This window comes from Hyperoodon ampullatus (assembly GCF_949752795.1).
Source record: "Hyperoodon ampullatus genome assembly, chromosome: 13".
Taxonomy (NCBI): domain Eukaryota; kingdom Metazoa; phylum Chordata; class Mammalia; order Artiodactyla; family Ziphiidae; genus Hyperoodon; species Hyperoodon ampullatus.
In genome coordinates, this window is record NC_136926.1 from 12575095 (window position 1) to 12602157 (window position 27063).

The window sequence follows — 27063 nt, forward strand, 5'->3', positions numbered from 1 at the left end:
TTTAGGGCTCTTCAAATCGTACTGCCATGAAATCATTTCTTCTACACATCTTCTGATGTGTGCAAATATGCATTTCTGTTGGGTATGTACTTAATTTAAGAGTGGAATGGCCAGACCATGGAATACATGAATGTCTCTGCTAACATACATATGATGTAAATGGCTGTATTTTCCTCCAGAAAGGTGATAACTGTCCCCAGGGGTTACCTGACCTTTCCGAGTGTCCGTTTCTACATCTGTAACATGGGATGCAGCCTCCTCCCAGGGCGTCATGAGGAACGGATGAGCTAATGTGTGGAGATGAGCCCCATTCCCCCAGCACATAGCAGGCCTCCGGGGTGCGGTGGTCATTGTAAAGAGTATTTTCTAGCCAACAACAGCTTCTAGAAAGGCTTGAGAATTCTGAGTTGCATATTCTTTTTCATTTTGAATATTTATTTATTTATTATTTTTAAAATTTTTATTTATTTATTTATTTATTTTGACTGCACCGGATCTTAGTTGCTGCACATGGGATCTTCATTGTGGTACGTGGGATCTTTTAGTTGTGGCATGCGGACTTCTTAGTTGCGGCATACATGCGGGATCTAGTTCCCTGACCAGGGATTGAACCCAGGCCCCCTACATTGGTAGCGTGGAGTCTTACCCACTGGACCACCAGGGAAGTCCGCTGAGTTGCAGATTCTTAAAGAGATTACAGCTTGAGCCTGAGGCTAAAAAAAACATGAAGTAAAGTAAGGTGACCAGTTGGCCCCAGAAATTAGCTACCTCTGGAATAGGAAGCGAAAAGATGCTTAAGGGATGAGAAATGCCAAGAGGATGGTGCGGGGAAAGAGCCCTTCCCCAGCCCAGCCACCATTACGGAAAGTTTTGTTTTGTTTTTTAAAATTTATTTATTTTATGTTAATTTTTGGGGAGGTGCATTGGGTCTTCGTTACTGCGCGCAGACTTTCTCTAGTTTTGGCGAGCAGGGGCTACTCTTCATTGCAGTGCGCAGGCTTCTCATTGCGGTGGCTTCTCTTGTTGCAGAGCACGGGCTCTAGGTGCGCAGGCTTCAGTAGTTGTGGCTCGCGGGCTCTAGAGCGCAGCCTCAGTAGTTGTGACACATGGGCTTAGTTGCTCTGTGGCATGTGGGATCTTCCCTGACCAGGGCTCGAACCCGTGACCCCTGCATTGGCAGACAGATTCTTAACCATTGTGCCACCAGGGAAGCCCCATTTCAGAAAGTTTTGCCTGAACTGTCCGTAGTCCCCAGGCACCAGGCCTAAGGGCCTCAAACACTAGGATATTCTGGGAAAAGAGGTGATGTTGTATAGCGGTTAAGGGTGGGCTGTGGAGCTGGGGAGATTTGAGGTTGAATCCCAGTTCTACCAATCACAGTTGTGTGATCATAACACCCTCTGAGCTGCACTTTTCCAATGATACAACCGAGGGAAAAAGTATCTATTCACAGGGTTGTTTTGAGGAGGAAGTGAGAAAGTACACATGAGGGTTTAATACTGTGCGTTTCATAAAATAAGCACTGACACGTGGGTGGAAGCCTTCTAAAGCCTGGAACCCACCAGGCCCCGTCTTAGCTGTGGAACAAACAGGGCCTACCCACCAAAAATGGTAATTAAAAAAAAAAAACAACTGTACGTAGGTTTTCTAAAACAATTGGGGGTGGGGAGAGGGGGAATTGGATGACGGCAGTCAGAGGGTACGATCTTGCAGTTATAAGATAAATCAGTACTAGGGATGTGATGTACCACATGATAAATACAACGAACATTGCCGTATGCTATACATGGAAATTGTTAGGAAAGTAAATCCTAACAGTTCTCATCACACGGAAAAAAATAGCTTTTTCTTTTTTTTTAATTAACTTTTATTGGAGCACAGTTGATTTCCAATGTTGTGTTCATTTCAGGTGTACAGCAAAGAGATTCAGTTATGCTGAATTTTTCATTTTCATTCGTTTTCAGATCCTTTTCTCATATAGGTTATCACAGAGTATTGAGTAGAGTTCCCTGAGCTGTATAGTAGGTCCTTGTTTGTTATCTATCTTATATACAGTAGGGTGTGTGTGTCAATCCCAAACTCCTGATTTATCCCTCCCCCCAGCTTTTCCCCTTTGTTAACCATAAGTTTGTTTTTGATATCTGTAAGTCTGTTTCTGTTTTGTAAATAAGTTCATTTGTATCATTTTTTTAAATTAGATTCCACATATGAGTGATATGATATTTGTCTTTGTCTGACTTCACTTAGTATGATGATTTCTAGTTGCATCCATGTTGCTGCAAATGGCATGATTTTCTTCTTTTTTATGGCTAAGTAATATTCCATTGTATATATGTACCACATCTTCTTTATCCATTTCTCTGTCAGTGGACATTTAGGTTGCTTCTATGTCCTGGCTGTTGTAATAGCGCTGCAGTGAACATTGAGGTGCATGTATCTTTTTAAATTATAGTTTTCTCCAGATATGTGCCCAGGAGTAGGATTGCTAGGTCATATGGTAGTTCTGTTTTTAGCTTTTTAAGGAACCTCCATACTGTTCTCTATAGTGGCTGTACCAATTTACATTCCGACCAATAGTGTAGGAGAGTTCCCTTTTCTCCACACCCTCTCCAGCATTTATTGTTTGTAGACTTTTTAATGATGGCCATTCTGACTGGTGTGAGGTGATACCTCACTGTAGTTTTGATTTGCATTTCTCTGATAATTAGTGATGCTGAGCATGTTTTCATGTGCTTTAGGCTATCTGTATGTCTTCTTTGGAGAAATGTCTACTTAGATCTTCTGCCCATTTTTGATTGGGTTGTTTGTTTTTTGATATAAGAGCTGCATGAGCTGTTTGTATATTTTGGAGATTAATCAATCCCTTGTTGATTGCTTCGTTTGCAAACATTTTCTGCCATTCTGTGGGTTGTCTTTTTATTTTGTTTATGGTTTTCTTTGCTGTGCAGAAGCTTTTAAGTTTAATTTGGTCTCATTTGTTTATTTTTGTTTTTATTTTCATTAGGAGGTGAATCAAAGAAGTTATTGCTGTGATTTATGTCAGAGAGTGTTCTGCCTATGTTTTCCTCTAAGAGTTTTATAGTGTCTGGCCTTACATTTAGGTCATTAATCCATTTTTAAAAATTTATTTATTTGGCTGCATTGGGTCTTCGTTGCTGCACGCGAGCTTTCTCTAGTTGCGGCGAGTGGGGGCTACTCTTTGTTGTGGGGCGCAGGCTTCTCATTGCAGTGGCTTCTCTTGTTGTGGAGCACGGGCTCTAGGCACGCAGGCTCAGTAGTTGTGGCTCGCGGGCTCTAGAGCACAGGCTCAGTAGTTGTGGCCCACGGGCTTAGTTGCTCCACGGCATGTGGGATCTTTCCAGACCAGGGCTCAAATCCACATTGGCAGGCAGATTCTCTTTTTTTTTTTTTTTTTTTTTTTGCGGTACGTGGGCCTCTCACTGTTGTGGCCTCTCCCGCCGCGGAGCACAGGCTCCGGACGCGCAGGCTCAGCAGCCATGGCTCACAGGCCCAGCCGCTCCGCGGCATGTGGGATCCTCCCGGACCAGGGCACGAACCCGCGTCCCCTGCATCGGCAGGCGGACTCTCAACCGCTGCGCCACCAGGGAAGCCCTGCAGGCAGATTCTTAACCACTGCACCACCGGGGTAGTCCCCATTAATCCATTTTGTTTATTTTTGTGTATGATGTTGGATAATGTTCTAATTTCATTCTTTTACATGTAGCTGTCCAGTTTTCCCCAGCACCACTTATTGAAGAGACTATCTTTTCTCCATTGTATATTCTTGCCTCCTTTGTCATAGGTTCATTGACCATAGCTTTGTGGGTTTATTTCTGGGCTTTCTATCCTGTTCCATTGATCTATATTTCTGTTTTTGTGCCAGTACCATACTGCTTCAATTACTGTAGCTTTGTAATATAGTCTGGAGTCAGGGAGCCTGATTCCTCCAGCTCCATTTTTCTTTCTCAGAATTGCTTTGGCTATTTGGGGTCTTTTGTATTTCCATACAAATTAAAAAATTTTTTGTTCTAGTTCTGTGAAAAACACCATTGGTAACTTGATAGGGATTGCATTGAATCTGTAGATTGCCTTGGGTAGTATAGTCTTTTTGACAATATTGATTCTTCCAGTTCAGTAACGTGGTATATGTCTCCATCTGTTTGTATCTTTTATTTCTTTCATCATATCTTATAGTCTCCTGAGTACAAGTCTTTTGCCTCCTTAAGTAGGTTTATTCCTAGGTGTTTTATTCTTTTTGCTGCAATGGTAAATGGGATTATTTCCTTGATTTCTCTTTCTGATCTTTTGTTGTTAGTGTATAGGAATGAAGAGATTTCTGTGTATTAATTTTGTATCCTGCAACTTTACTGAATTCATTGATGAGCTCTAGTAGTCTCCTGGTAGCATCTTTAGGATTTTCTGTGTATAGTATCATGTCATCTGCAAACAGTGACAGTTTTACTTCTTTTCCAATTTGGGTTCCTTTTGTTTCTTCTTCTTCTCTGTTTGCCGTGGCTAGAACTTCCAAAACTGTGTTGCATATAAGTGGTGACATTGGACATCCTTGTCTTGTTCCTGATCTTAGAGGGAATACTTTCAACTTTTCACTGTTGAGAATGATGTTAGCTGTGGCTTTGTCATATATGGCCTTTATTATTTTGAGGTAAGTTCTCTCTATACTCACTTTCTGGAGAGTTTTTATCATAAATGGGTGTTGAATTTTGTCAAAAGCTTTTCCTGCATCTATTGAGATGATAATATGGTTTCTGTTCTTCAGTTTGTTACTGTGGTTTATCACACCGATTGATTTGCAGATATTGAAGAATCCTTGCATCCCTGGGATAAATCCCACTTGATCGTGGTGTATGATCCTTTTAAATGTATTTGTTGGATTCGGTTTGCTAGTATTTTGTTGAGGATTTTTGCATCTATGTTGATCAGTTTTATTGGTCTGTAATTTTCTTTTTTTGTGCGGTATCTTTGTCTTGTTTTCGTATCAGGGTGATAGTGGCCTCATAGAATGAGTTTGAAAGTGTTCCTGCCTCTGCAATTTTTTGGAAGAGTTTAAGAAGGATAGGTGTTAATAACTCTTCTCTAAATGTTTGATAGAATTCACCTGTGAAGCCATCTGGTCCTGGACTTTTGTTTGTTGGAAGTTTTTTAACCACTGTTTCAATTTCAGAACTTGTAATTGGTGTTCATATTTTCTATTTCTTCCTGGTTCAGTCTTGGAAGGTTGTACCTTTCTAAGAATTTGTCCATTTCTCCTAGGTTCTCCATTTTATTGACGTATAGTAGTCTCTTATGATCCTTTGTATTTCTGTGGTGTCTGTTTAACTTCTCCTTTTTTCATTTCGAATTTGATTGATTTGAGTCCTCTCCCTTTTTTTCTTGATGAGTCTGGCTAAAGGTTTATCAATTCTGTTTATCTTTTCAAAGAACCAGCTTTTAGTTTCATTGATCTTTTCTGTTGATTTCTTCATCTCTATTTCATTTATTTCTGCTCTGATCCTTACGATTTCTTTCGTTCTACTAACATTGGGTTCTATTTGTTCTTCTTTCTCTTGTTGCTTTAGGTGTAAGGTTAGGTTGTTTATTTGAGATTTTTCTTGTTTCCGGAGGTAAGATTGTATTGCTATAAACTTCCCTCTTAGAACTGCTTTTGCTGCGTCCCATAGGTTTTGGATCATTGTGTTTTCATTGTCATTTGCCTCTAGGTATTTTTTTTGGTTCCTCTTTGATTTCTTCAGTGATTTATTAAATTTTGCATATGAGATGACGGACATTCACTAAACTTACTGTGGTCATCGTTTCACGATGTATGTGACTCAAATCATTATGCGGTACACCTTAAACTTATACAGTGCTGTACATCGATTATATCTCAATCAAACTGGAAGGAAGAAAATGAAACAATTGAGGTTATCTAAATACATTGCCCACAACAGCAATGATCAAATTTCTTTTCCTCCCACTTCTCTTGCTTTACCAGATTCTCTGTACACTTCTTACTACGGGTCTCCCAAATCACTTCCGGCACCAGCCTGAGCCACTTTCCCCCTTCCCTCCTCCTCTGTCTCTTTTAATGTGACACACGAAGCCCCTTTTTCAGTGGGGAAAATGCCCATCTCCAGGAGTGGGAGGGGAGGAAGTCAGACAAGCAGATACCATCTCTTTAATGAGCTGAGGAAAGAGAGGGTGACCTGGTTCACGTTTGTCCTGTCCCAGGAGCTGTTATTAGTAGTAATTGTCTTATTGCTAAGGGGGCAGAGCTAATAATAATAACCCCAGAGCTGTGTTACCAGGAGGAATGGCAAACCCGTTCTCTGCTTCTTCATCCTGAGCTTCGTTTTGCCTTGGTAGGAGATGGCGAGAGAATGAATGGAACAGGAGGGTGAGGGTGAGGCTCCAGCCTCCCTCCCTTAGCTCTGAGTTCAGAGGTCAATGATGCCTTTCTCACTTTTTTTTTTTTTCTTTTTTTCCTCCTACTTCTTAGTCTCGTCTGACCAGATCGAGCAGCTCCACCGGAGGTTTAAGTACCTGAGTGGAGACCAGCCCACCATTCGGTAAGATCAGCAGCTGGGTTTGGGTGTCGGACAGGGCCGTGACCCTTGGGGATGTCCCTTTCCATTTATCTTTTCCCCTGAGTGCTGGCTGGCTCTCCCAGAGCCCCTGGGTAGCCCCATTTCTGAGACAAAGCTGTAGTTGTCATATGCTTTTGGTTCCTTCTAGACAAGATGTCCTCAGCTGGGAGGAAAAGAATCTCATCTGTTTCTACTGGGATCAGAAAATTATAACTGGAGTGAAAACAATGGGCGGGGACAAAGAGCTGGTCAGCCACCCCTACCTCACCTTGCCTTCCCTGGAACCCCAGACACACATGATGGGCCTGTTGAGTGCCAGGATCACTCCCAGCGCTGGGCACCCCAAAGATGAGTCAGTTGTGGTGCAGCTCAAGTTCAGGGGCTTGAATGCTGTCACGAGGCCCCGGCTCTTGACCCTGCTTCCTCTGGTTGGTAGTTCCAGCCTCAGATTTCTGTCAGGGAAAATCACCATTTCACATTGCGTTATTTAATGTGAATCTTGTAGAAGCTGGGTGGGTTACCTTTTTGTGAGGAGGAACACCTTGGACTGTTTGCCTTCTTCTACGAGAGTGTGTTCAGTATTAGGTGGTGGTTGTTATTTAGAACTAAGTGAGAAGTCCTAGTCAATGAGTCGAGCACAAAATTGATGAGGAAGCTTCGAGTTGATCTAAAGCAAGCAGTTTCCAATGTAAAATGAGTACTGTTCTACCACAAACTTTCTAACAGATGTAGTTTCCTAAAATAGACATTCAGAGTCTCAAGGTTACAGTCTTGGAGCTTTAAAATAAACCTTTAAATAGTCCAGGGAAACATGTTTTTTTCCTTAGTAAATGGACTTAAAATTTAACTAAATTTTTATGGAAAGCAACATGTAAATACTATCCACTTTCTCTCGTCTATCTAAACAAAGGCATGTTGTTAATCCAGTGCATTATATTCTCAGAGTATCTGTTTCCAGAGCTCAGAGTCTGGTGGTCTCAAGGTTCTGATGGCCTCTGGTCTCAATTTGACTGTGTCCAGGGTGGGAGTAAATTACATCAGGACTGACTTCTTGAATTCTACACATCTCACTCACTAAACCCAGTGAAGAGCCCAGCAAAAGTTCCTCTGACTTCTCATTGGCTCTGATGGGGTCACATGCCCAGCGCTGAGCCAATCACCATAGCCAGGGGTTGGAAATGCAAATTGTTTTTTTCGGGCTTCCCTCGTGGCGCAGTGGTTGAGAGTCCACCTGCCGATGCAGGGGACATGGGTTCGTGCCCCGGTCTGGGAAGATCCCACATGCCGTGGAGCGGCTGGGCCCGTGAGCCATGGGCGCTGGGCCTGCGTGTCCGGAGCCTGTGCTCCGCAACGGGAGAGGCCACAACGGGAGAGGCCACAACAGTGAGAGGGCCATGTACTGCAAAAAAAAAAAAAAAAAAAAAAAAAAAAATTGTTTTTTTCCCAGAGCTGTGAGTGAGCAGGGCTGGGTCATCTGCCAAGGGCAGGGGTGGAGTGATTTCCAAGGGCTTCCTTGGACCAGGGACTGAGGAATGGGTTCAAGTCTCAGGCGAGGTGACACATGTGCACCTGGATTTTGGAACATAGAGGTGTCAAGGGCAGCCTTCATTCCTTTAGAAATTCATGGGCACATGCTCTGTGCCAGGTGGGCAATATCTGTGCTGGCTGGTGGGACCACCATGCAGCTCATAATTGGGGGTGTGTGAAGGCAGGGCCCCCTTTCTCAAGATAATTTTCCACCAAGCTGTGCCCCCAGCCCTATCATAAGCTGCCTTGGGCTTCTCATTATTATGGGTCTGGGGTCCATGGTTCTTGGCTTGGTGAGAGGTCTCAGGTTCAAATTCCACATGTGTTTTCAGACTTGGGAGAAGCAGAGGCAAAACCCAGACTTAGGAAACATATCGTATTTGGTTCATCCATATCCCTGGCTGCGTGACTTTGGGTTAATTGTTCTGTTTCTCTGAGCCTGTCTCCTCTGTAAAGTGAATGTGGTCATTTGGGATTTGATTTAAGCATTAAAGATGAGCAGATGCAGGATGCTCCTGCTCTGAGCTGGGTTCCTTGTCATTTGGCAAACAGGGCTGTCATCATTCGACCTTTGGTGAGGTCATGAGGACCCACCTTGAGATGTCCAAGAAGTGGCCGTTGATTTTAGGGCTGGAGTGGAGGTGGGGAGCACAGGTGCTGTGTGAGCAGGAGGTGGCAGTGCTGGTGGAGGCCCCTCCCACTTTGAGATTCCAGCATCCGAGCCCTGACTGTGTTGCCCAGCGGCCCCTCATGGGCTTTTGCGAGGATGTACTGAAATGTTGAGCTCTACGCTGGTTCTTTTTTTTTTTTTTTTAATGTTATTGAAGTATAGTTGATTTTCAATGTTCTGTTAATTTCTGCTGTATAGTAAAGTGATTCAGCTGTACATATATATATTCTTTTTCATTATGGTTTATTACAGGGTATTGAATATAGTTCCCTATGCTATACAGTAGGACCTTGTTGTTTATCCATTATTTTTTTAATTGAAATATAGTTGGTTTACAAAGTTGTGTTAATTTCTGCTGTATGGCAAAGTGACCCAATTATACACATATATGCAGACTTTTTTAAAGTTATTTTCTGATTAATCTTTTTTTAATTTTATTTTATTATTTGGTTGCAAAGGAGGGATCCATAGTTGTGGCCCACGGGCTCCTTAGCTGTGGCACGCAAACTCCTAGTTGCGGCATATATGTGGAATCTAGTTCCCTGACCAGGATCAAACCCGGGCCCCCTGCATTGGGATCGTGGAGTCTTAACAACTGTGCCACCAGGGAAGTCCCTACATTCTTTTTCATATTCTTTTCCATTATGGTTTATCCCAGGAGATTGGATATAGTTCCCTGTGCTATACAGTAGGATCTTGTTGTTTATCCATCTTGTATATACTAGTTTGCATCTGCTAACCCCAAATTCCCAATCCTTCCCTCTCCCTCGGCAACCACAAGTCTGTTCTCTATGTCTGTGAGTCAGTTTCTGTTTTGTAGATAGGTTCATTTATGCCATATTTTAGATTCCACATATAAGTGATATCGTATGGTATTTGTCTTTCTCTTTCTGACTGACTTCACTTAGTATGGTAATCTCTAGGTCCATCCATGTTGCTGCAAATGGCATCATTTCATTCTTTTTTATGGCTGAGTAATATCCCAGTGTATATATGTACCACATCTTCTTTATCCATTCATCTGTTGATGGACATTTAGGTTGTTTCCATGTCTTGGCTATTGTGAACAGTGCTGCTATGAACATAGGGGTGTATGTATCTTTTTGAATTATAGTTTTGTCCAGGTACATGCCCAGTAGTGGAATTGCTGGATCATATCGTAATTCTGTTTTTAGTTTTCTGAGGAACCTCCATACTGTTTTCCATAGTGGCTGCACCAACTTACATTCCTGCCAACAGTGTAGGAGGGTTCCCTTTTCTCCACACCCTCTCCAGCATTTGTTGTTTGCAGATTTTCTGATGATGCCCATTCTAACTGGTGTGAGGTGATACCTCATTGTAGTTTTGACTTGCATTCTCTAATAATTAGTGATGTTGAGCAGCTTTTCATGTAACTACTAGCCATGTGTATGTCTTCTTTGGAGAAATGTCTATTTAGGTCTTCTGCCCATCTTTAGATTGGGTTGTTTGGTTTTTTTGTTGTTGAGTTGTATGAACTATTTGTATATTTTGGCGATTAAGCCCTTGTTGGTCACATCATTTGCAAGTATTTTCTCCCATTCCGTAAGTTGTCTTTCCATTTTTTTAAAATGGTTTTCTTTGCTGTGCAAAAGCTTGTAAGTTTGATTAGTTCCTATTTGTTTATTTTTATTTTATTTCTATTGCATTGGGAGACTGACCTAAGAAAACATTGGTATGATTTATGTCAGAGAATGTTTTGCCTGTGCTCTCTTCTAGTCTTATGGTGTCATGTATTATGTTTAAGTCTTCAGGCCATTTTTTAGTTTATTTTTGTGCATGGTGTGAGGGTGTGTTCTAACTTCATTGATTTACATGCAGCTGTCCAACTTTCCCAGCACCACTTGCTGAAGAGACTTTTTCCCATTTTATATTCTTGCCTCCTTTGTTGAAGATTAATTGACCATAGGCATGTGGGTTTATTTCTGATTCTCTATTCTGTTCTGTTGATCCGTTTGTCTGTTTTTGTATCAATAACACACTGTTTTGATTACTGTAGCTTTGTAGTATTGTCTGAAGTCTGGGAGAGTTATGCCTCCTGTTTTGTTTTTTTTTTTTCCTCTCAGGATTGCTTTGGCAATTCTGTGTTTTTTATGGTTCCAAGTAAATTTTTGGATTATTCTAGTTCTGTGAAAAATGTCATGGGTAATTTGATGGGGATTACATTAAACCTGTAGATTGCTCTGGGCAGTATTGGTGTTTTAACAATATTAATTCTTCCACTCCAAGAGCATGGGCTATCTTTCCATTTCTTTGAATCTTCTTTATTTCTTTTATTAATGTTTTATAGTTCTCAGCATATAAGTCTTTCAACCTCCTTGGTCAGGTTTATTCCTAGGTTTTTTTTTTGTTTGTTGTTTCTTGTGTGATTTTAAAAGGTATTATTTTTTTACATTCCCTTTCTAATGATATTTCATTGTTAGTGTAAAGAAATGCAACTGATTTCTGAATGTTAATCTTGTATCCTGTTAGTTTGCTGAATTCATTTATCAGATCTACTAGTTTTTGTGTGGAGTCCTTAGGGTTTTCTATATATAGTATCGTCATCTGCATATAGTGACAGCTTTACCTCTTCCCTTCCAATCATTCTGTATATACTAGTTTACATCTGCTAACCCCAAACTCCCAATCCCTCCCTCTCCCAACCCCCTCCCCCTTGGCAACCACGAGTCTGTGCTCTATGTTTGTGTGTCTGTTTCTGTTTCGTAGATAAGTATATTTGTGGCATGTTTTAGATTCCACATATAAGTGATATCATATGGTATTTGTCTTTTTCTTACTTAATATGATAATCTCTGGGTCCACCCATGTTGCTGCAAATGGCATTATTCCATTCATTTTTATGGTTGAGTAGTATTCCATTGCGTATATGTTCTACATCTTCCTTATCCATTCATCTGTTGATGGACATTTAGGCTGTTTCCATGTCTTGCTATTGTGAATAGCCTACACTGGTTCTTTCCCAGCATGAGTGTACATACAAATCACCCGGGTATCTTGCTAAAACGCAGGTTTTGATTCACAGGACCGTAGTGGGGCCTGGGCCTCTGCATTTTTAACTGTCATGGGCAGTCTTGGTGAGGTGCCTAGAATCTGGGGATGGCACCCTGTTTGCCCTCCAGGCTTGGATAGGTGGTGCTATCCACCCCCAGGTGCTGAGAGGTCCATGTGCAGCCTCCTATTTCCCATGCCTCGTAGGTCAAGCCAGGACTTGGGAAGGTTTGAGCTGGTGACTCTGCCCGCCACCCTGCACCCCACTTGCGTATCTCCTGCACACCCACCCCTGGGAGCACCCTATGCATTGCCCTTTCCACCCCTGCCCTCAAGCAAGCCCTGGTTATATCTACCTGGACCCAGGGAGCAGCCCCTGCTCCCAAGCCCTCAGGGGCTCCCCAGTCAATGTCATGTCCATGCTCTTTATTGGGGTCCACCAGGGTCTTCAGCTGCTGGGTTTTGCTTTGCTGAGGTCTCAGTGTGGACACCACCTCCTCCAAGACAGCCTCCTGCCTCCTAACCCCCACAGATTCCTCCTGGGGGTGCCCCAGCCCAACATTTACAGCACAGAGTTGTAACTGCCCCCCTTCCAGCCACCTGTCCCCTGCAACAGACTATTGGCTTCTTGCGGGGCAGGAACTGGGTCTGTTCCCCTGGCTCTAGTGCTGAGTTCAGGGCTTGTAACAGGGTGGATGCTCTGGGAGTAGTTGATTGATTGAATGAATGAATGAATGAGAGAGCAAAGAAGTGAGGAACAAGTGAGTGAGCATATTGACTAGAAGAGTTCTCTGTAATCCATCGAGCATGGTATAGATGAGACCTGTTGTTATTAATAGTCTTTCCCTCACAGGGTTTATATATGCTTCCTGGTAGAAGAATTTATCTGGGGGCCTGGCACATGGGGACTGTTCACAGGTAGAAGCTATTGTTTCAGCATGTTTTGTGCTGCACAGTCTGTTACTTCCTCCTTATACAACCCCACAGGTAGTGGTAGGAACACCTGTTCTCCCCGTTGGATACATGTGAAGGTGAGGCTCAGGGAGGTCGCGTACCTGGCTCCTGGTCACACAGCTCATACGTGGAGGAGCTGATTTGAACCCGGTGCTGAGATCCCTCTGTAAGGAAGCTGGGGGCATGGCTTTGACTTGCAAGTGTCCCGTGAGGGCCTCAGTCTCCCTGCTCTGCTCTCTGGGACCCTCCACCCTTACCGTCCTGGGATGGGGGTTATCATTCCCAACACCACAGCACCTGCTGCAGCGGCTGCAGTCTCTGCTGGGCGGGTAGTGTCAGCTATACACAGTGATAGCCCGGCCCAGCGTGCAGGAAGGAGGCAACACCACTCGACTGCCGTGCTTATGCAAACAGGCCTGCAGGAAGGGCCTCTTCCCAGTCCCCTGGAACTGCTTTGCCTAATCCTAGTCCACCCTCCAGGGCCTGGAGAAGGGCGATGGGGCAGTTTTTCCAGTCCTCCTAGGCTTTCCTGCACGTTCTCCCTGGGCAGAAGGGATGAGCGGCCCTGGACTGTGATCTGGTCCCCATTCTGCAAAGGGTTTCCTGTGTGACCCCAGGCTGGGCCTTCAACCTCTCTGATCCCTGGGCATGTCCAGGGGAATATCCAGGAGGCCCTGGGCCACTCTGGGGTTTTGGAGCATAGAAAAGAGCTTTGTTTATTTAGTGTCGAGATTTGTGAAAGTTGTTGACTGGGGTCCCCTGAGCAAGGTCCCTGGTATCCCAGTCTGGGAGGGGTGTGGGATGTGGCCCCCTCTGTCCCCACTCCCTCTCAGAGAACAAAGGTGCCCGAGAGCTTACTAGGGTCCCATGGGGGGACTTTGGAATACTTTCAGTGCAGAAAGCCCCTTAAAAGTGACCATTTACACCTGCAGCATTTATACATAGACTAGTAGGACTTGTACGTTGTGTTTAAAAGCTTAATGAAGAATTGGGTCTCTGAATTTACTTATTTTTTTATAAATCTATTTATTTTGTTTATTTTTGGCTGCATTGGGTCTTCGTTGCTGCGCGTGGGCTTTCTCCAGTTGCGGCGAGTGGGAGCTACTCTTCATTGCAGTGCGCGGGCTTCTCACTGCAGTGGCCTCTCTTGTTGTGGAGCATGGGCTCTAGGCACACGGGCTTCAGTAGTTGTGGCACGCGGGCTCAGTAGTTGTCGCTCACGGGCTCTAGAGCACAGGCTCAGTAGTTGTGGCGCACGGGCTTAGTTGCTCCACGGCATGTGGGATCTTCCCAGACCAGGGCTCGAACCCGTGTCCCCTGCACTGGCAGGTGGATTCTTAACCACTGCGCCACCAGGGAAGCCCAGGTTTCTGAATTTATGACTTTAATAAGTTGAATATAGCTTTTAAAAAAATCCTGTGGGGTAAAAATTGTGAAAATTGTTTTTAATTTTAACCCACCACTTCCTACCCATATCTGGTCATGTCCCCTCTTTTTCTGAAAAATCATGTAAGGACATCCAGGGGTGAGTTTACCCTGAGGCTTTCAAAGCCAGCGCATCAGGGCCCCACTCTGTATGTGTTCCTTACAAGGCCCAGCAACTTTTTAAAAGAATTCCTAATGCTGAATTCTTTTTCTTTAAGAGGGCCCCCCCAGATTATATGTGTTTCTGGACCCCCCAAACCTGAATCCACCCTGATCACAAAGCACTCTGTTCTGAGGCCTCTTGATGAAAAATGCTTGGATAGAAAATGTTCATCTGACTCGTTAATTGAGCACCTAATATGCAGAGACTTCTGTCCTCAAAAGCTTTTCTTCTAACAGGAAAGACCTTCCATGAATAAGCTTGTTAAACAGTGCTGATTTTAGACAGTGAAGAAAATACAGTAATGGTTTCTGGCACATTTTCTTTCTTTAGTGGGGTCCCTTAAGCATCAAATGTTTTTTTTGTTGTTGTTGTTACGCGGGCCTCTCACTGCTGTGGCCTCTCCTGTTGCGGAGCACAGGCTCCGGACGCGCAGGCTCAGTGGCCATGGCTCACGGGCCTAGCCGCTCCGCGGCATGTGGGATCTTCCCGGACCGGGGCACGAACCCGTGTCCCCTGCATCGGCAGGCGGACTCTCAACCACTGCGCCACCAGGGAAGCCCAAGCATCAAATGTTTTAAACAGCAGCCTTTGACTTCCTGATAGTGCTCTGGCAGGCTCACCAACCCCCAGAAATAGATGCGATGGAATCCTTCAAATCTAGTGATGGGGGCCAGGAGGGTGCCTGATTAGATAGAGCTGCATTACAAAAATATTTTTAGCTGCATCGAGCCACCACATGTGGAGTGATTCCCGGGATGAACGCAACCATAGATGTACACGGGGAAGAAAAAATACGCAGTGCCCACTGTCCAGCGCCACCAAAGCGCCAAGCAGCATTCTGATGGGCCAGATGTCAGCAAAAGTCCTAACTCCAGGGCTTGTTTTGCATCCCTCAGCCGTGCCTCTCACGGCTTTATCCAGTGAGAGGTTAACTGTTAGCTGTGTGGTCTCGAGGGTCTCGGGGACCCTCTGAAGTTCACACCATTACCCCATTTGTCAGATCAAGAAACTGAGGCTAAGAAGGTTAAGGTCCCACAGCAGGGCTGGCTGTTGGAATAGCCAGAGCCCTGAACCACTGTGATCACATCTCTTTTCCCCAAATGAAGTCACTTTTTAACCCAGTCGCTTTGTTTTTTAACCTGTCAAATAACTAAGGATTTACTTTTTCTTTTTTTAAGAAGTACAACAGTGAAAGAATTGAGGCCCCACCTAGATGGTGAGGCTGTTTCACTGTCAGTATTTAATATATTCCAGGAGTTTACCAGGACTCCCTTTAAAGCCTCAGCTAGGATGATACACATTCACTTAAAAAGAAAAACCCGCAGTTACTTGTAAAACTGCCCAGGAAACAGCAGGTGTGAGTGGCCCCGGGGCTCTCACACCTGCTCAGGTGACCGTGTGAGGTCAGATGTGAGAAGGGGACCCATGAAGGCATCAGTTTGGTGTGAAAGGGTGCCCAGGTGTCCCCCAGATCAGGAAGAAGCTCCCTAAATGGTCCTAGATTTAGGGGACTCACATAAATTTTTTTTAACAGATTCTTTTCCCAGGACTATTAATACTTGACTCAGTCCTTGCTTTACAAAAGCAGGTGTTAAGACCTTCCATGGCAGATTCTAGTGCCGAGGAGACCGAATGAGAAGTGAGGCTCCCTCTGCCCCTCGTGGGGGGCTTCTGTTCAGGTGTGTGAATGTGAGCGAGGTAACTAGCATATAAGCCAGCTCGTTATACACAGTGATGAAGGAAGCGGGGCAGAGAGGGTGCATCCCTTGGGACCACCATGTGGAGAAGGACGTTGGGACAGGTGGCCGTGAAGGCCCCTCTGAGGTGGCCGCCCTGAGGCTGAGAGCAGGATGGAGAGAAGGGGCCGGTGTGTGGAGGGAAGAGGGAAGGATGCTCCGGGCGGAGGTGGGACCGAGCTCCGTCAGCCCGAGTGATGAGAGGACGGGAGAGTTGGGAGCAGATCACGGAGGCCCGCCTTGGCCGTAGGAAGGACCCGAAATAAAAGACTCAGTGCTGGCTCAGAATACCACCTGGATATTAACTATCTAATTTGTATCTCTGGCCGGGCCATCTCCTCTGAACTCCAGGCTCACCTAGCCCCTGCCCGTCCCCTGGATGTCCCAAAGGCATCTCACGCTTAACGCGTCCGAGGGCAAAGCCCGCCGTCACCCCCCTCACCCCGGACCTCCCATCCAGGCTGCCGTCAGCTCTCACCTGGGTTATCGTAGCAGCCACACCCCCCAAGACGACCTGCTCCTGTTCTCCCTGCCCCGCCCTCGTATAGACCCACCGTGATGCATGGTGGGGGGAGACTCCGAAAATGGCACTTCTCTGCTAAGACTGTTCCATCTCACCGAGGAGAATGAAGTCAGAGCCGCCTGGTCCGTGCGTGTCCTGCAGATCCCTGTGCCCGCCACCCCTCTGATCTCCTGACCATCTGCCTTTTACTCCTTCTGTTCCAGCCGCGTGGACGTTCTTACTGTTCCTGCCTCAGGGCTCTAGCACGCACCGTTCCTTCTTTCTAAAATGCTTTTCCCCAGAGTAGGCTTTCCACTGGCGCTTGGAGCTGGATCATTCTTGTTGTGGGGGGGGGGCTGTCATGTATATTGTAGGATGTTGAGCCGCATCCCTGGCTGCCTGTAGCGCCTTTTCCCAGTGCAACAGCCAGAAATGTCTCCAGACGTTGCCAGGTGTCCCCTGGGGTTGAGCCCTTGCCTCCTGCGGGTCTGTGCTCACGTGTCACCTTCACCGTGAGGCCTTTCCCGGACCAGCCCACGGAGACTTGCACCAGCTGCCTGCGGTCTCATCCATCCCCAGTGTGCTCGATGTGTCTGCGAAGCGCTTCTCACTGCCTGGGATGCTCCGTTTTCTTTTCTTTTTTTTAAAAAAAAGTTTGTTGTTTTCCTTCTTTAGCCAGTGTGACTTTGATACTTAAGTGTCATTTTCTTTTTTAAGTTTTTGGCCGCACCCCACGGCATATGGGATCTGAGTTCCCCAACCAGGGACCGAACCCACGCCTCCTGCACTGGAAGGCAGAGTTCTTAACCCCTGGACCGCCAGGGAAGTCCCTCCGTTTTCTCTATCGTTTCCCCCACTGGAACCCCAGGAGGGCTCATGTCTGTCCCGTCGCTGCTGAAGCCAGCATGCAGAACAGGGTCTGCCACCTGGAAGGTGCTGCAGTACCTGTTGCTCCCCCTGTAATGAGTACATGACCGGTATTGGGGTGCGGCCGGGCCAGGCATGGAGCAGCAGTGGGGGTGGGGCGGGAAGCGCGTGCGGGGAGGAATCACGTCGCTGATGCTGCCTCAGCTTTTGGAAGAGGCATTTGTCTGGGGGCGGGGGGACCGGGGCTTTCCTGCTGGAATCTGTTGTGCAAAGGCATGTGGATGGGAGAACCGCCTGGTGCAAGTAGGGAATTCTCAGAGCTTCTCAAACGCAAACTTGCATACGGATCCTGGGGATCGAGGTAAAATGCAGGTTCTGAGTCAGCTGGTTGGGCCCAGCCAAGACCCTCCATTTCTCACAAGCTCCCTGGTGCTGCTGCTGCCACTGCTGGTCCAGGCACTGCACTTTGAGCGGCTCGGCACTGCCTGGCAAGACACGGGCTAGATGAGACGTGCTCCTTCCTTCATGAGCCCCTGTGGGCCCCCAGTTTCCCCGCTGTTTAACCATCACAAGCTCAACACTAAGTGCAGGGAGGGGGTCCGGGAGGGTAGGGCATGCGGCCCGCAGAGGAGCGAGCCCCGTGGCTTTCCTTGATGTGTGAAGCCCTGGACCAGCAGAGAGCAGGGAGGCTGGGGCTGCAGGCTGAGAATCCTCCCCAAACTTGCAGAGAGAACTTTGCAGTTGAGCTGAGCCTCAAAGCCGCCGGAAACCAACCCACAGCGCAAGGCAGGAGGAAGTGCCCGGCCCACCCTCCTTCGTGGTTTTTTAGTCTTTCCTTCCTTTGTGGGCTGGACACTTGTCTTGCCCTCTTTCTGGGTCCCGGATGGGGCCTCTCAGGGCTGGGTGGGATCAGATGCCCCATGAAGATCTCTCTCATTCTCTCTCTTTAAATTAAAAACCACAATTCGAAGGAAATAGCAAGTGTGAGGAAGTGCATGGGGTGGTGAGAGCCGGATTCAAAGCTCTTCTACTAGCTGTGTGACGATGGCTTAGTCACTTCACCTCTCTGGGCCTCATTTTCTTGCCTGTAAAATGGGGTTCATTGGCGTCACCCATCATTGGGATGTGAGGGTGATTAAACATGGCTGAGCTCACAGAGTACTCAGCCTGGCACAGGAAACACGAGGGGGACTCGAGGGGGAAGGTTGTAAACCCACAGAAGCTGTGTGCCCCTGACCCCTCATGGGTAGACCCCTCCCCGCTGGTCACTGGGGCAGCATCGCTGGATCACTGGCCACCGTGTGTCAGCTCCAGTCCCAGCCCTGGGCTCAGGGTGAAGCAGAGCTGTTCCCACGGGTGGCAGGGAGGCCTTTGGCTGAGCTGGTTCAACCAGCCCCATGGACACCTGGGGGCGGGAGGGAAAGAAGGAAAATGAGACTGAAACTGGCCTTTACAGGACTGTTGAATCAGAACCTGCATTTTACCACGATCCCCAGGATTCGTGTGCAAGTTCATGTTTGAGAAGCGCCAAGAGTTCCCTGCTTTCTTTTTTTATTCTTTTATTTATTGTTTTATACAGCAGGTTCTTATTAGTTATCCACTTTATACATATTAGTGTATACATGTCAATCCCAATTGCCCAATTCATCACACCACCATCCGCATCCCCCTGCCGCTTTCCCCCCTTGGTGTCCATACGTTTGTTCTCTACATCTGTGTCTCAATTTCTGCCCTGCAAACCGGTTCATCTGTACCATTTTCTAGGTTCCACATATATGCGTTAATATACGATATTTGTTTTTCTCTTTCTGACTTACTTCACTCTGTATGACAGTCTCTAGATCCATCCACGTCTCTACAAATGACTCAATTTCGTTCCTTTTTATGGCTGAGTAGTATTCCATTGTATATATGTATCACATCTTCTTTATCCATTCATCTGTCAGTGGGCATTTAGGTTGCTTCCATGACCCGGTTATTGTAAATAGTGCTGCAATAAATATTGGGGTGCATGTGTCTTTTTGAATTATGGTTTTCTCGGGGTATATGCCCAGTAGTGGGATTGCTGCATCATATGGTAGTTCTATTTTTAGTTTTTTAAGGAACCTCCATACTGTTCTCCACAGTGGCTGTATCAGTTTACATTCCCACCAGCAATGCAAGAGGGTTCCCTTTTCTCCACACCCTCTCCAGCATTTGTTGTTTGTAGATTTTCTGATGATGCCCATTCTAACTGGTGTGAGGTGATACCTCAGTGTAGTTTTGATTTGCATTTCTCTAATAACTAGTGATGTTGAGCAGCTTTTCATGTGCTTCTCGGCCATATGTGTGTCTTCTTTGGAGAAATGTCTATTTAGGTCTTCTGACCATTTTTTGATTGGGATGTTTCTTTTTTTAATATTGAGCTGCATGAGCTGTTTATATATATTGGAGATTAATCCTTTGTCCGTTGAATTGTTTGCAAATACTTTCTCCCATTCTGAGGGTTGTCTTTTCATCTTGTTTATGGTTTCCTTTGCTGTACAAAAGCTTTTAAGTTTCATTAGGTCCCATTTGTTTACTTTTGTTTTTATTTCCATTGCTCTAGGAGGTGGGTCAGAAAAGATCTTGCTGTGATTTATGTCAGAGTGTTTTTCCTATGTTTTCTTCTAAGAGTTTTATAGTGTTCTGTCCTATTTCTAGGTCTTTAATCCATTTTGAGTTTATTTTTATGTATGGTGTTAGGGAGTGTTCTAATTTCATTCTTTTACATGTAGCTGTTCACTTTCCCCAGCACCACTTTTTGAAGAGACTGTCTTTTCTCCATTGTATATCCTTGCCTCCTTTGTCATAGATTAGTTGACCATAGGTTCATGGGTTTATCTCTGGGCTTTCTATCTTGTTCCATTGATCTATATTTCTGTTTTTGTGCCAGGACCATATTGTCTTGATTACTGTAGCTTTGTAGTATAGTTTAAAGTCAGGGAGTCTGATTCCTCCAGCTCCGTTTTTTTCCCTCAAGACTGCTTTGGCTATTTGGGGTCTTTTGTGTCTCCATACAAATTTTAAGATTTTTTGTTCTAGTTCTGTAAAAACTGCCATTGGTAATTTGATAGGGATTGCATTGAATCTGTAGATTGCTTTGGGTAGTACAGTCATTTTCACAATATTGATTCTTCCAATCCAAGAACATGGTACATCTCTCCATCTGCTTGTGTCATCTTTGATTTCTTTCATCAGTGTCTTATAGTTTTCTGAGAACAGGCTTTTACCTCCTTAGGTGGGTTTATTCCTAGGTCTTTTATTCTTTTTGTTGCAGTGGTAAATGAGAGTGTTTCCTTAATTTCTCTTTCAGATTTTTCATCATTAGTGTATAAGAATGCAAGAGATTTCTGTGCATTAATTTTGTTTGTATCTGGCAAATTTTCTGTGCATTAATTTTGTATCTGGCAACTTTACCAAATTCATTGATTAGCTCTACTAGTTTTCTGGTGGCATCTTTAGGATTCTCTATGTATAGTATCATGTCATCTGCAAACAGTGACAGTTTTACTTCCTGTTTTCCAATTTGTATTCGTTTTATTTCTTTTTCTTCTCTGATTGCCGTGGCTAGGACTTACAAAACTATGTTGAGTAATAGTGGTGAGAGTGGACATCCTTGTCTTGTTCCTGATCTTAGAGGAAATGCTTTCAGTTTTTCACCATTGAGAATGATGTTTGCTGTGGGTTTGTCATATATGGCCTTTATTATGTTGAGGTAGGTTCCCTCTATGCCCACTTTCTGGAGAGTTTTTGTCATAAATGGGTGTTGAATTTTGTCAAAAGCTTTTTCTGCATCTATTGAGATGATCATATGGTTTTTCTTCTTCAGTTTGTTAACATGGTGCATCACATTGATTGATTTGCATATATTGAAGAATCCTTGCATTCCTGTGATAAATCCCACTTGATTATGGTGTATGATCCTTTTAATGTATTGTTGGATTCTGTTTGCTAGGATTTTGTTGAGGATTTTTGCATCTATATTCATCAGTGATGTTGGTCTGTAATTTTCTTTTTTTGTAGTATCTGTCTGGTTTTTGTGTTAAGGTGATGGTGGCCTCATAGAATGAGTTTGGGCGTGTTCCTTCCTCTGCAATTTTTTGGAAGAGTTTGAGAAGGATGGGTGTCATCTCTTCTCTAAATGTTTGATAGAATTCACCTATGAAGCCATCTGGTCCTGGACTTTTGTTTGTTGCAAGATTTTTAATCACAGTTTCAATTTCATTACTTGTGACTGGTCTGTTCACATTTTCTATTTCTTCCTGGCTCTGTCTTGGAAGGTTATCCCTTTCTAAGAATTTGTCCATTTCTTCCAGGTTGTCCATTTTATTGGCATAGAGTTGCTTGTAGTAGTCTATCAGGATGCTTTGTATTTCTGTGGTGTCTGTTGTAACTTCTCCATTTTCATTTCTAATTTTATTGATTTGAGTCCTCTCCCTCTTTTTCTTGATGAGTCTGGCTAATGGTTTATCAATTTTGTTTATCTTCTCAAAGAACCAGCTTTTAGTTTTATTGATCTTTGCTATTGTTTTCTTTGTTTCTATTTCATTTATTTCTGCTCTGATCTTTATGATTTCTTTCCTTCTGCTAACTTTGGGTTTTGTTTGTTCTTCTTTCCCTAGTTCCTTTAGGTGTAAGGTTAGATTGTTTATTTGAGATTTTTCTTGTTTCTTGAGGTAGGCTTGTATAGTTATAAACTGCCCTCTTAGAACTGCTTTTGCTACATCCCATAGGTTTTGGATCATCACGTTTTCATTGTCATTTGTCTCTAGGTATTTTTTGATTTTCTCTTTGATTTCTTCAGTGATCTCTTGGTTATTTAGTAACGTATTATTTCGCCTCCATGTGTTTGTGTTTTGTACATTTTTTCCCCTGTAATTGATTTCTAATCTCATAGTGTTGTGGTCAGAAAAGATGCTTGATATGATTTCAATTTTCTTAAATTTACTGAGGCTTGATTTATGACCCAAGATGTGATCTATCCTGGAGAATGTTCCGTGTGCACTTGAGAAGAAAGTGTAATCTGCTGTTTTGGGATGGAATCTCCTATAAATACCAATTAAATCTATCTGGTCTGTTGTGTCATTTAAAGCTTGTGTTTCCTTGTTAATTTTCTGTTTGCATGATCTGTCCATTGGTGTAAGTGAGGTGTTAAAGTCCCCCACTATTATTGTGCTACTGTCGATTTCCTCTTTTATAGCTGTTAGCAGTTGCCTTATGTATTGAGGTGCTCCTATGTTGGGTGTGTATATATTTATAATTGTTATATCTTCTTCTTGGGTTGATCCCTTGATCATTATGTAGTGTTCTTCTGTGTGTCTTGCAATAGTCTTTATTTTAAAGGCTATTTTGTCTGATATGAGAATTGCTACTCCAGCTTTCTTTTGATTTCCATTTGCATGGAATATCTTTTTCCATCCCCTCACTTTCAGTCTGTATGTGTCCCTAGGTCTGAAGTGGGTCTCTTGTAGACAGCATATATACGGGTCTTGTTTTTGTATCCATTCAGCGAGCCTTCAGTGTATTTTGGTTGGAGCATTTAATCCATTCACGTTTAAGGTAATTATTGATATGTATGTTCCTGTGACCATTTTCTTAATTGTTTTGGGTTTGTTTTTGTAGGTCCTTTTCTTCTCTTGTGTTTCCCACTTAGAGAAGTTCCTTTAGCATTTGTTGTAGAGCTGGTTTGGTGGTGCTGAATTCTCTTAGCTTTTGCTTGTCTGTAAAGATTTTGATTTCTCCATCGAATCTGAATGAAATCCTTGCCAGGTAGAGTAATCTTGGTTGTAGGTTTTTCCCTTTCATCGCTTTAAGTATATCATGCCACTCCCTTCTGGCTTGTAGAGTTTCTGCTGAGAAATCAGCTGTTAACCTTATGGGAGTTCCCTTGTATGTTATTTGTCATTTTTCCCTTGCTGCTTTCAATAATTTTTCTTTGTCTTTAATATTTGCAAATTTGATTACTGTATGTCTCAGCGTGTTTCTCCTTGGGTTTATCCTGTATGGGACTCTCTGTACTTCCTGGACTTGGGTGTCTATTTCCTTTCCCATGTTAGGGAAGTTTTCAACTGTAATCTCTTCAAATATTTTCTTGGGTCCTTTCTCTCTTCTCCTTCTGGGACCCCTGTAATGCAAATGTTGTTGCATTTAATGTTGTCCCAGAGGTCTCTTAGGCTGTCTTCATTTCTTTTCATTCTTTTTTCTTTATTCTGTTCCACAGCAGTGAATTCCACCATTCTCTCTTCCAGGTCACTTACCCGTTCTTCTGCCTCAGTTATTTTGCTATTGATTCCTTCTAGTGTAGTTTTCATTTCAGTTATTGTATTGTTCATCTCTGTTTCTTTGTTCTTTAATTCTTCTAGGTCTTTTTTAAGCATTTCTTGCATCTTCTCGATCTTTGCCTGCATTCTTTTTCTGAGGTCCTGGATCATCTTCACTATCATTATTCTGAATTCTTTTTCTGGATGGTTGCCTGTCTCCACTTCATTTAGTTGTTTTTCTGGGGTTTTATCTTGTTCCTTCATCTGGTACGTAGCCCTCTGCCTTTCCATCTTGTCCATCTTCCTGTGAATGTGGTTTTTGTTCCACAGGGTGCAGGACTGTAGTTCTTCTTGCTTCTGCTGTCTGCCCTCTCTCCCTGCTTTTTTTTTTTTTTTTTTTTTGGTTGGGGGGCGCTGCACCATGTGGCTTGCAGGATCTTAGTTCCTCAACCAGGGATTGAACCGGGGCCATGACAGGGAAAGCACTGAGTCCTAACCACTGGACGGCCAGGGAATTCCAAAGAATTCCCTACTTGGCACCAGGTGGTTCTCCCATCCACATGCCTTTGCACAAAAGATCCTGACAGGAAAGTCCTGGTCCCTCTCCCTACGCCCCTTAGGAGAAGCTGCTCCCGGGCTAGGGCTTCCATGTGCCACCTAAGTCAGGGGTATTGTTCTTAGTAGTAAGACATTTCTTCACCTCTCTGCCTCAGTTTCCTCATCTGTAAGGTGGAAATATGTTCTTACCTTGTAGGATAATAATGTAGAGCTCTCAGAACAGTACCTGACACCTTGGGAGTACATAGAAGGTTAGCTGCTGCTGCTGTTCTAATTATCACCATCATCATTTTAAAATGACAGTCTCACTGCATGTCAGGCATTATGCTAAGCACCTTACCTTTGTTTATCTCATTTAATCATTTCATTAACCCCATGATCCTGCTGGGATATTCCCACAATCCCCATTTTACAGATGAGAAATCAAGGCTCTGGGACATGCAGTGGCTCACCCAGGACCACATGCCTGGTCAGGAGCGGAGCCTGGACCAGCCCCCAGGTGTACTTGACTTCACTTCCCCTTTGACATTGGGGGGTGGTGCTTGTTCTGTACGCAATTCACAGATGAGGAAACTGAGGCTTGGAGAGTCAGTAAGGTGCCCGTGGTGAGGGACAGTGTGGTTCTAGCTTATGGAGAAAGGCAGCTGGGCTTCAAAGACACCTGCACAGACCTGCCAGGGGCTGTGCGGCCAGGACCCAAAGACACTGTGTCCCCAGTTCGATTCCTGGCACCTGCCTCACCTCTGTCAGTGGGAAGTCAGACCTCTTCTTTGTTGTTAAGTTTCTCCTCCAGACACACAGTCAGGCTCTTCGAGGTCCATCTGCCTCTATCCTCCTCCTGGGACCTTGCCGTCTGCTCTCCCTCCCAAGTCAGCCAGGGTCCCTCTGGGCCTTTGTAGGATGTCATGGTGCCAGGGGGGCCCTTCTCGCCACCTTCACAAGCATGGGGACCGGGTGTCTCCCAGTCCCCCTAGAACCTGCAGCTGCCCCGTTTTTGGCCTCTGTTCCCTCCTGGGGAATTAACCAGATCTACTTCCCAGGCGTGTCCCCAGATGTGGTCCTTCCAGCAGCCCTGGGACAAAGCTCCTCTGAGAGCCCCTTCCAGGACTCGGCGAGGCAGAGCGGGGTTGCGATCCTCTCCAAGGATCTGCAGACTGAGGACTCCTGGGGGCCCCAAAGGGCGTGGATGCCTGGGGACGGAGCAGAGCCTGGGGGCCACGTGCCCTGCCCACCCCCGCCGTCCCTTCTGCTCAGCTGTTCGGTCCACACGCCGTGATTTGAGCCCCTGCGCAGCCCTCAGCTGTGCGAGGCCTTCAGGCGGTGGTGCTGTGGAGACGGGAGTCCTGTCCCCATGCTCTCGGATGCCTGAAGGCCTCCATCCATGGAGCCCTTGCTCTCCGCCAGGCACTGTGCTGAGAGCGACAGCCGCCTGAGGCTCCTGTGTGTAGGGGAGCAAACGGAGGCTCAGAGAGGCTAAGTCACTTGTCCCAGGTAGCAGAGCTGGTAGAACCCAAGTCTGACTCCAGAGGCTGTGCCCACTTCACAGATGAGGAGACTAAGGCTGAGGAAGAGTTAGCAGTAGCCAAGACCCCTGGCCAGTGAAAGCCAGAGAGGGCTTGGGGGTCTCCTGCCAACTAGCAGCTGCTCGCTTCCTTTCCCTTCTCCCCAGATCCCCTCTCAAGCTCCACGTGGCCCTTTGACTTGACCTGTTCCCATCCTGGGGGCTCGGGTTTTCTGTTTCCTCCTGTGGCTGCTTCCCACTCACGAGGCAGAAGGGGAGGGTGGGGGCCTGTGCCAGTGTGGGGCGACTGTCATGTGCGTGGGGAAAAGTGACGGGGGCAGTGAGATGATCCTTCACAGACTGAACGCACCCGTGACCCCAAACCCAGAGCAAGAGCAGAACGTCCTCAGCCCCAAGAGCCCCCTCATGCTCCCTCCTAGTCACCATTCCCGGAGATAGCTGACCGTGAACCTGCACAGGTTAGCACCTCACTTTTTGTTCTTCATATCGATGGAGCCATAGTGCAGTGGTTCTTTGCTTTTTGCTTTTTAAAAATAGTTTAGGGATATTTTAAAACAGCCTCATTGAGATATAATTCACATGCGACACAATTCGCCCACTTGAAGTCTACAGTCAGTTTTAGAATATTTTCATCACCCCCAAAAGAAACCCTGTGCCTACGAGCCATTAACTATCCCCCGGCCCCTGGCACCCACCAGTCTGCTTTCTGTCGCTATGAATTTGCTCATTCTGGACATTTCATATAAATGGAATCATACACTGTGTGGCCTTTTGTGTGTCTTCTTTCACTGCTAACTGGTGAAATAAGGTTCATGCTTTTGAGGTTCATCTGTGTTGGAGCATGGGTCAGTACTGCATTCCTTTTTTATGGCCAAATAAGTATTCCATTGCTGCAGGCCAGCTGCTCTGTGTCGCCCCCTTTAGAACTGGGCTCTCAGGAATCTAAAATGTTGGCGTCCACTGATGCCGGCTCCTGAGTTTGGCCAAGTGCTGCAAGCAAACCAAGCTGGGAGCACTGCGAGATGGGGAGAGGCGGAAACACACAGAGGTGGAGAGAACACGGAGGCGTCCGGGCCCCAGGCAGGTCCTGCTTCTCCTCCCTGAGCCTCAGCTTCCCCATCTGTAAGGTGGGGGCAGGACAGGGGTCAGCTGTGTGATTACAGAACCTCACAGCTCTGACGGTGCTGAATTCTCCGTGTACGTGGCCTTTCCTCCTTCCCAGCGTGGGTTGGTTCTAGTTTCGAGTTCTGAATCTGAGGGCCCCT

At 45.2% G+C, this 27063-nt stretch overlaps 1 protein-coding gene across 2 annotated transcripts in view; it reads left to right on the forward strand.

Moving 5' to 3' along the window:
* The window catches only part of TESC (tescalcin), a gene marked incomplete at both ends in the record, with an annotated part of 63521 nt that overhangs the window by 20367 nt on the left and 16091 nt on the right, over positions 1-27063 (forward strand). For both annotated transcript variants that reach the window (XM_079717883.1, XM_079717884.1), the window contains one exon: positions 6497-6566. In XM_079717883.1, the coding sequence (XP_079574009.1) occupies positions 6497-6566 (70 nt within the window). The remainder of the gene's footprint in view (positions 1-6496; positions 6567-27063) is intronic.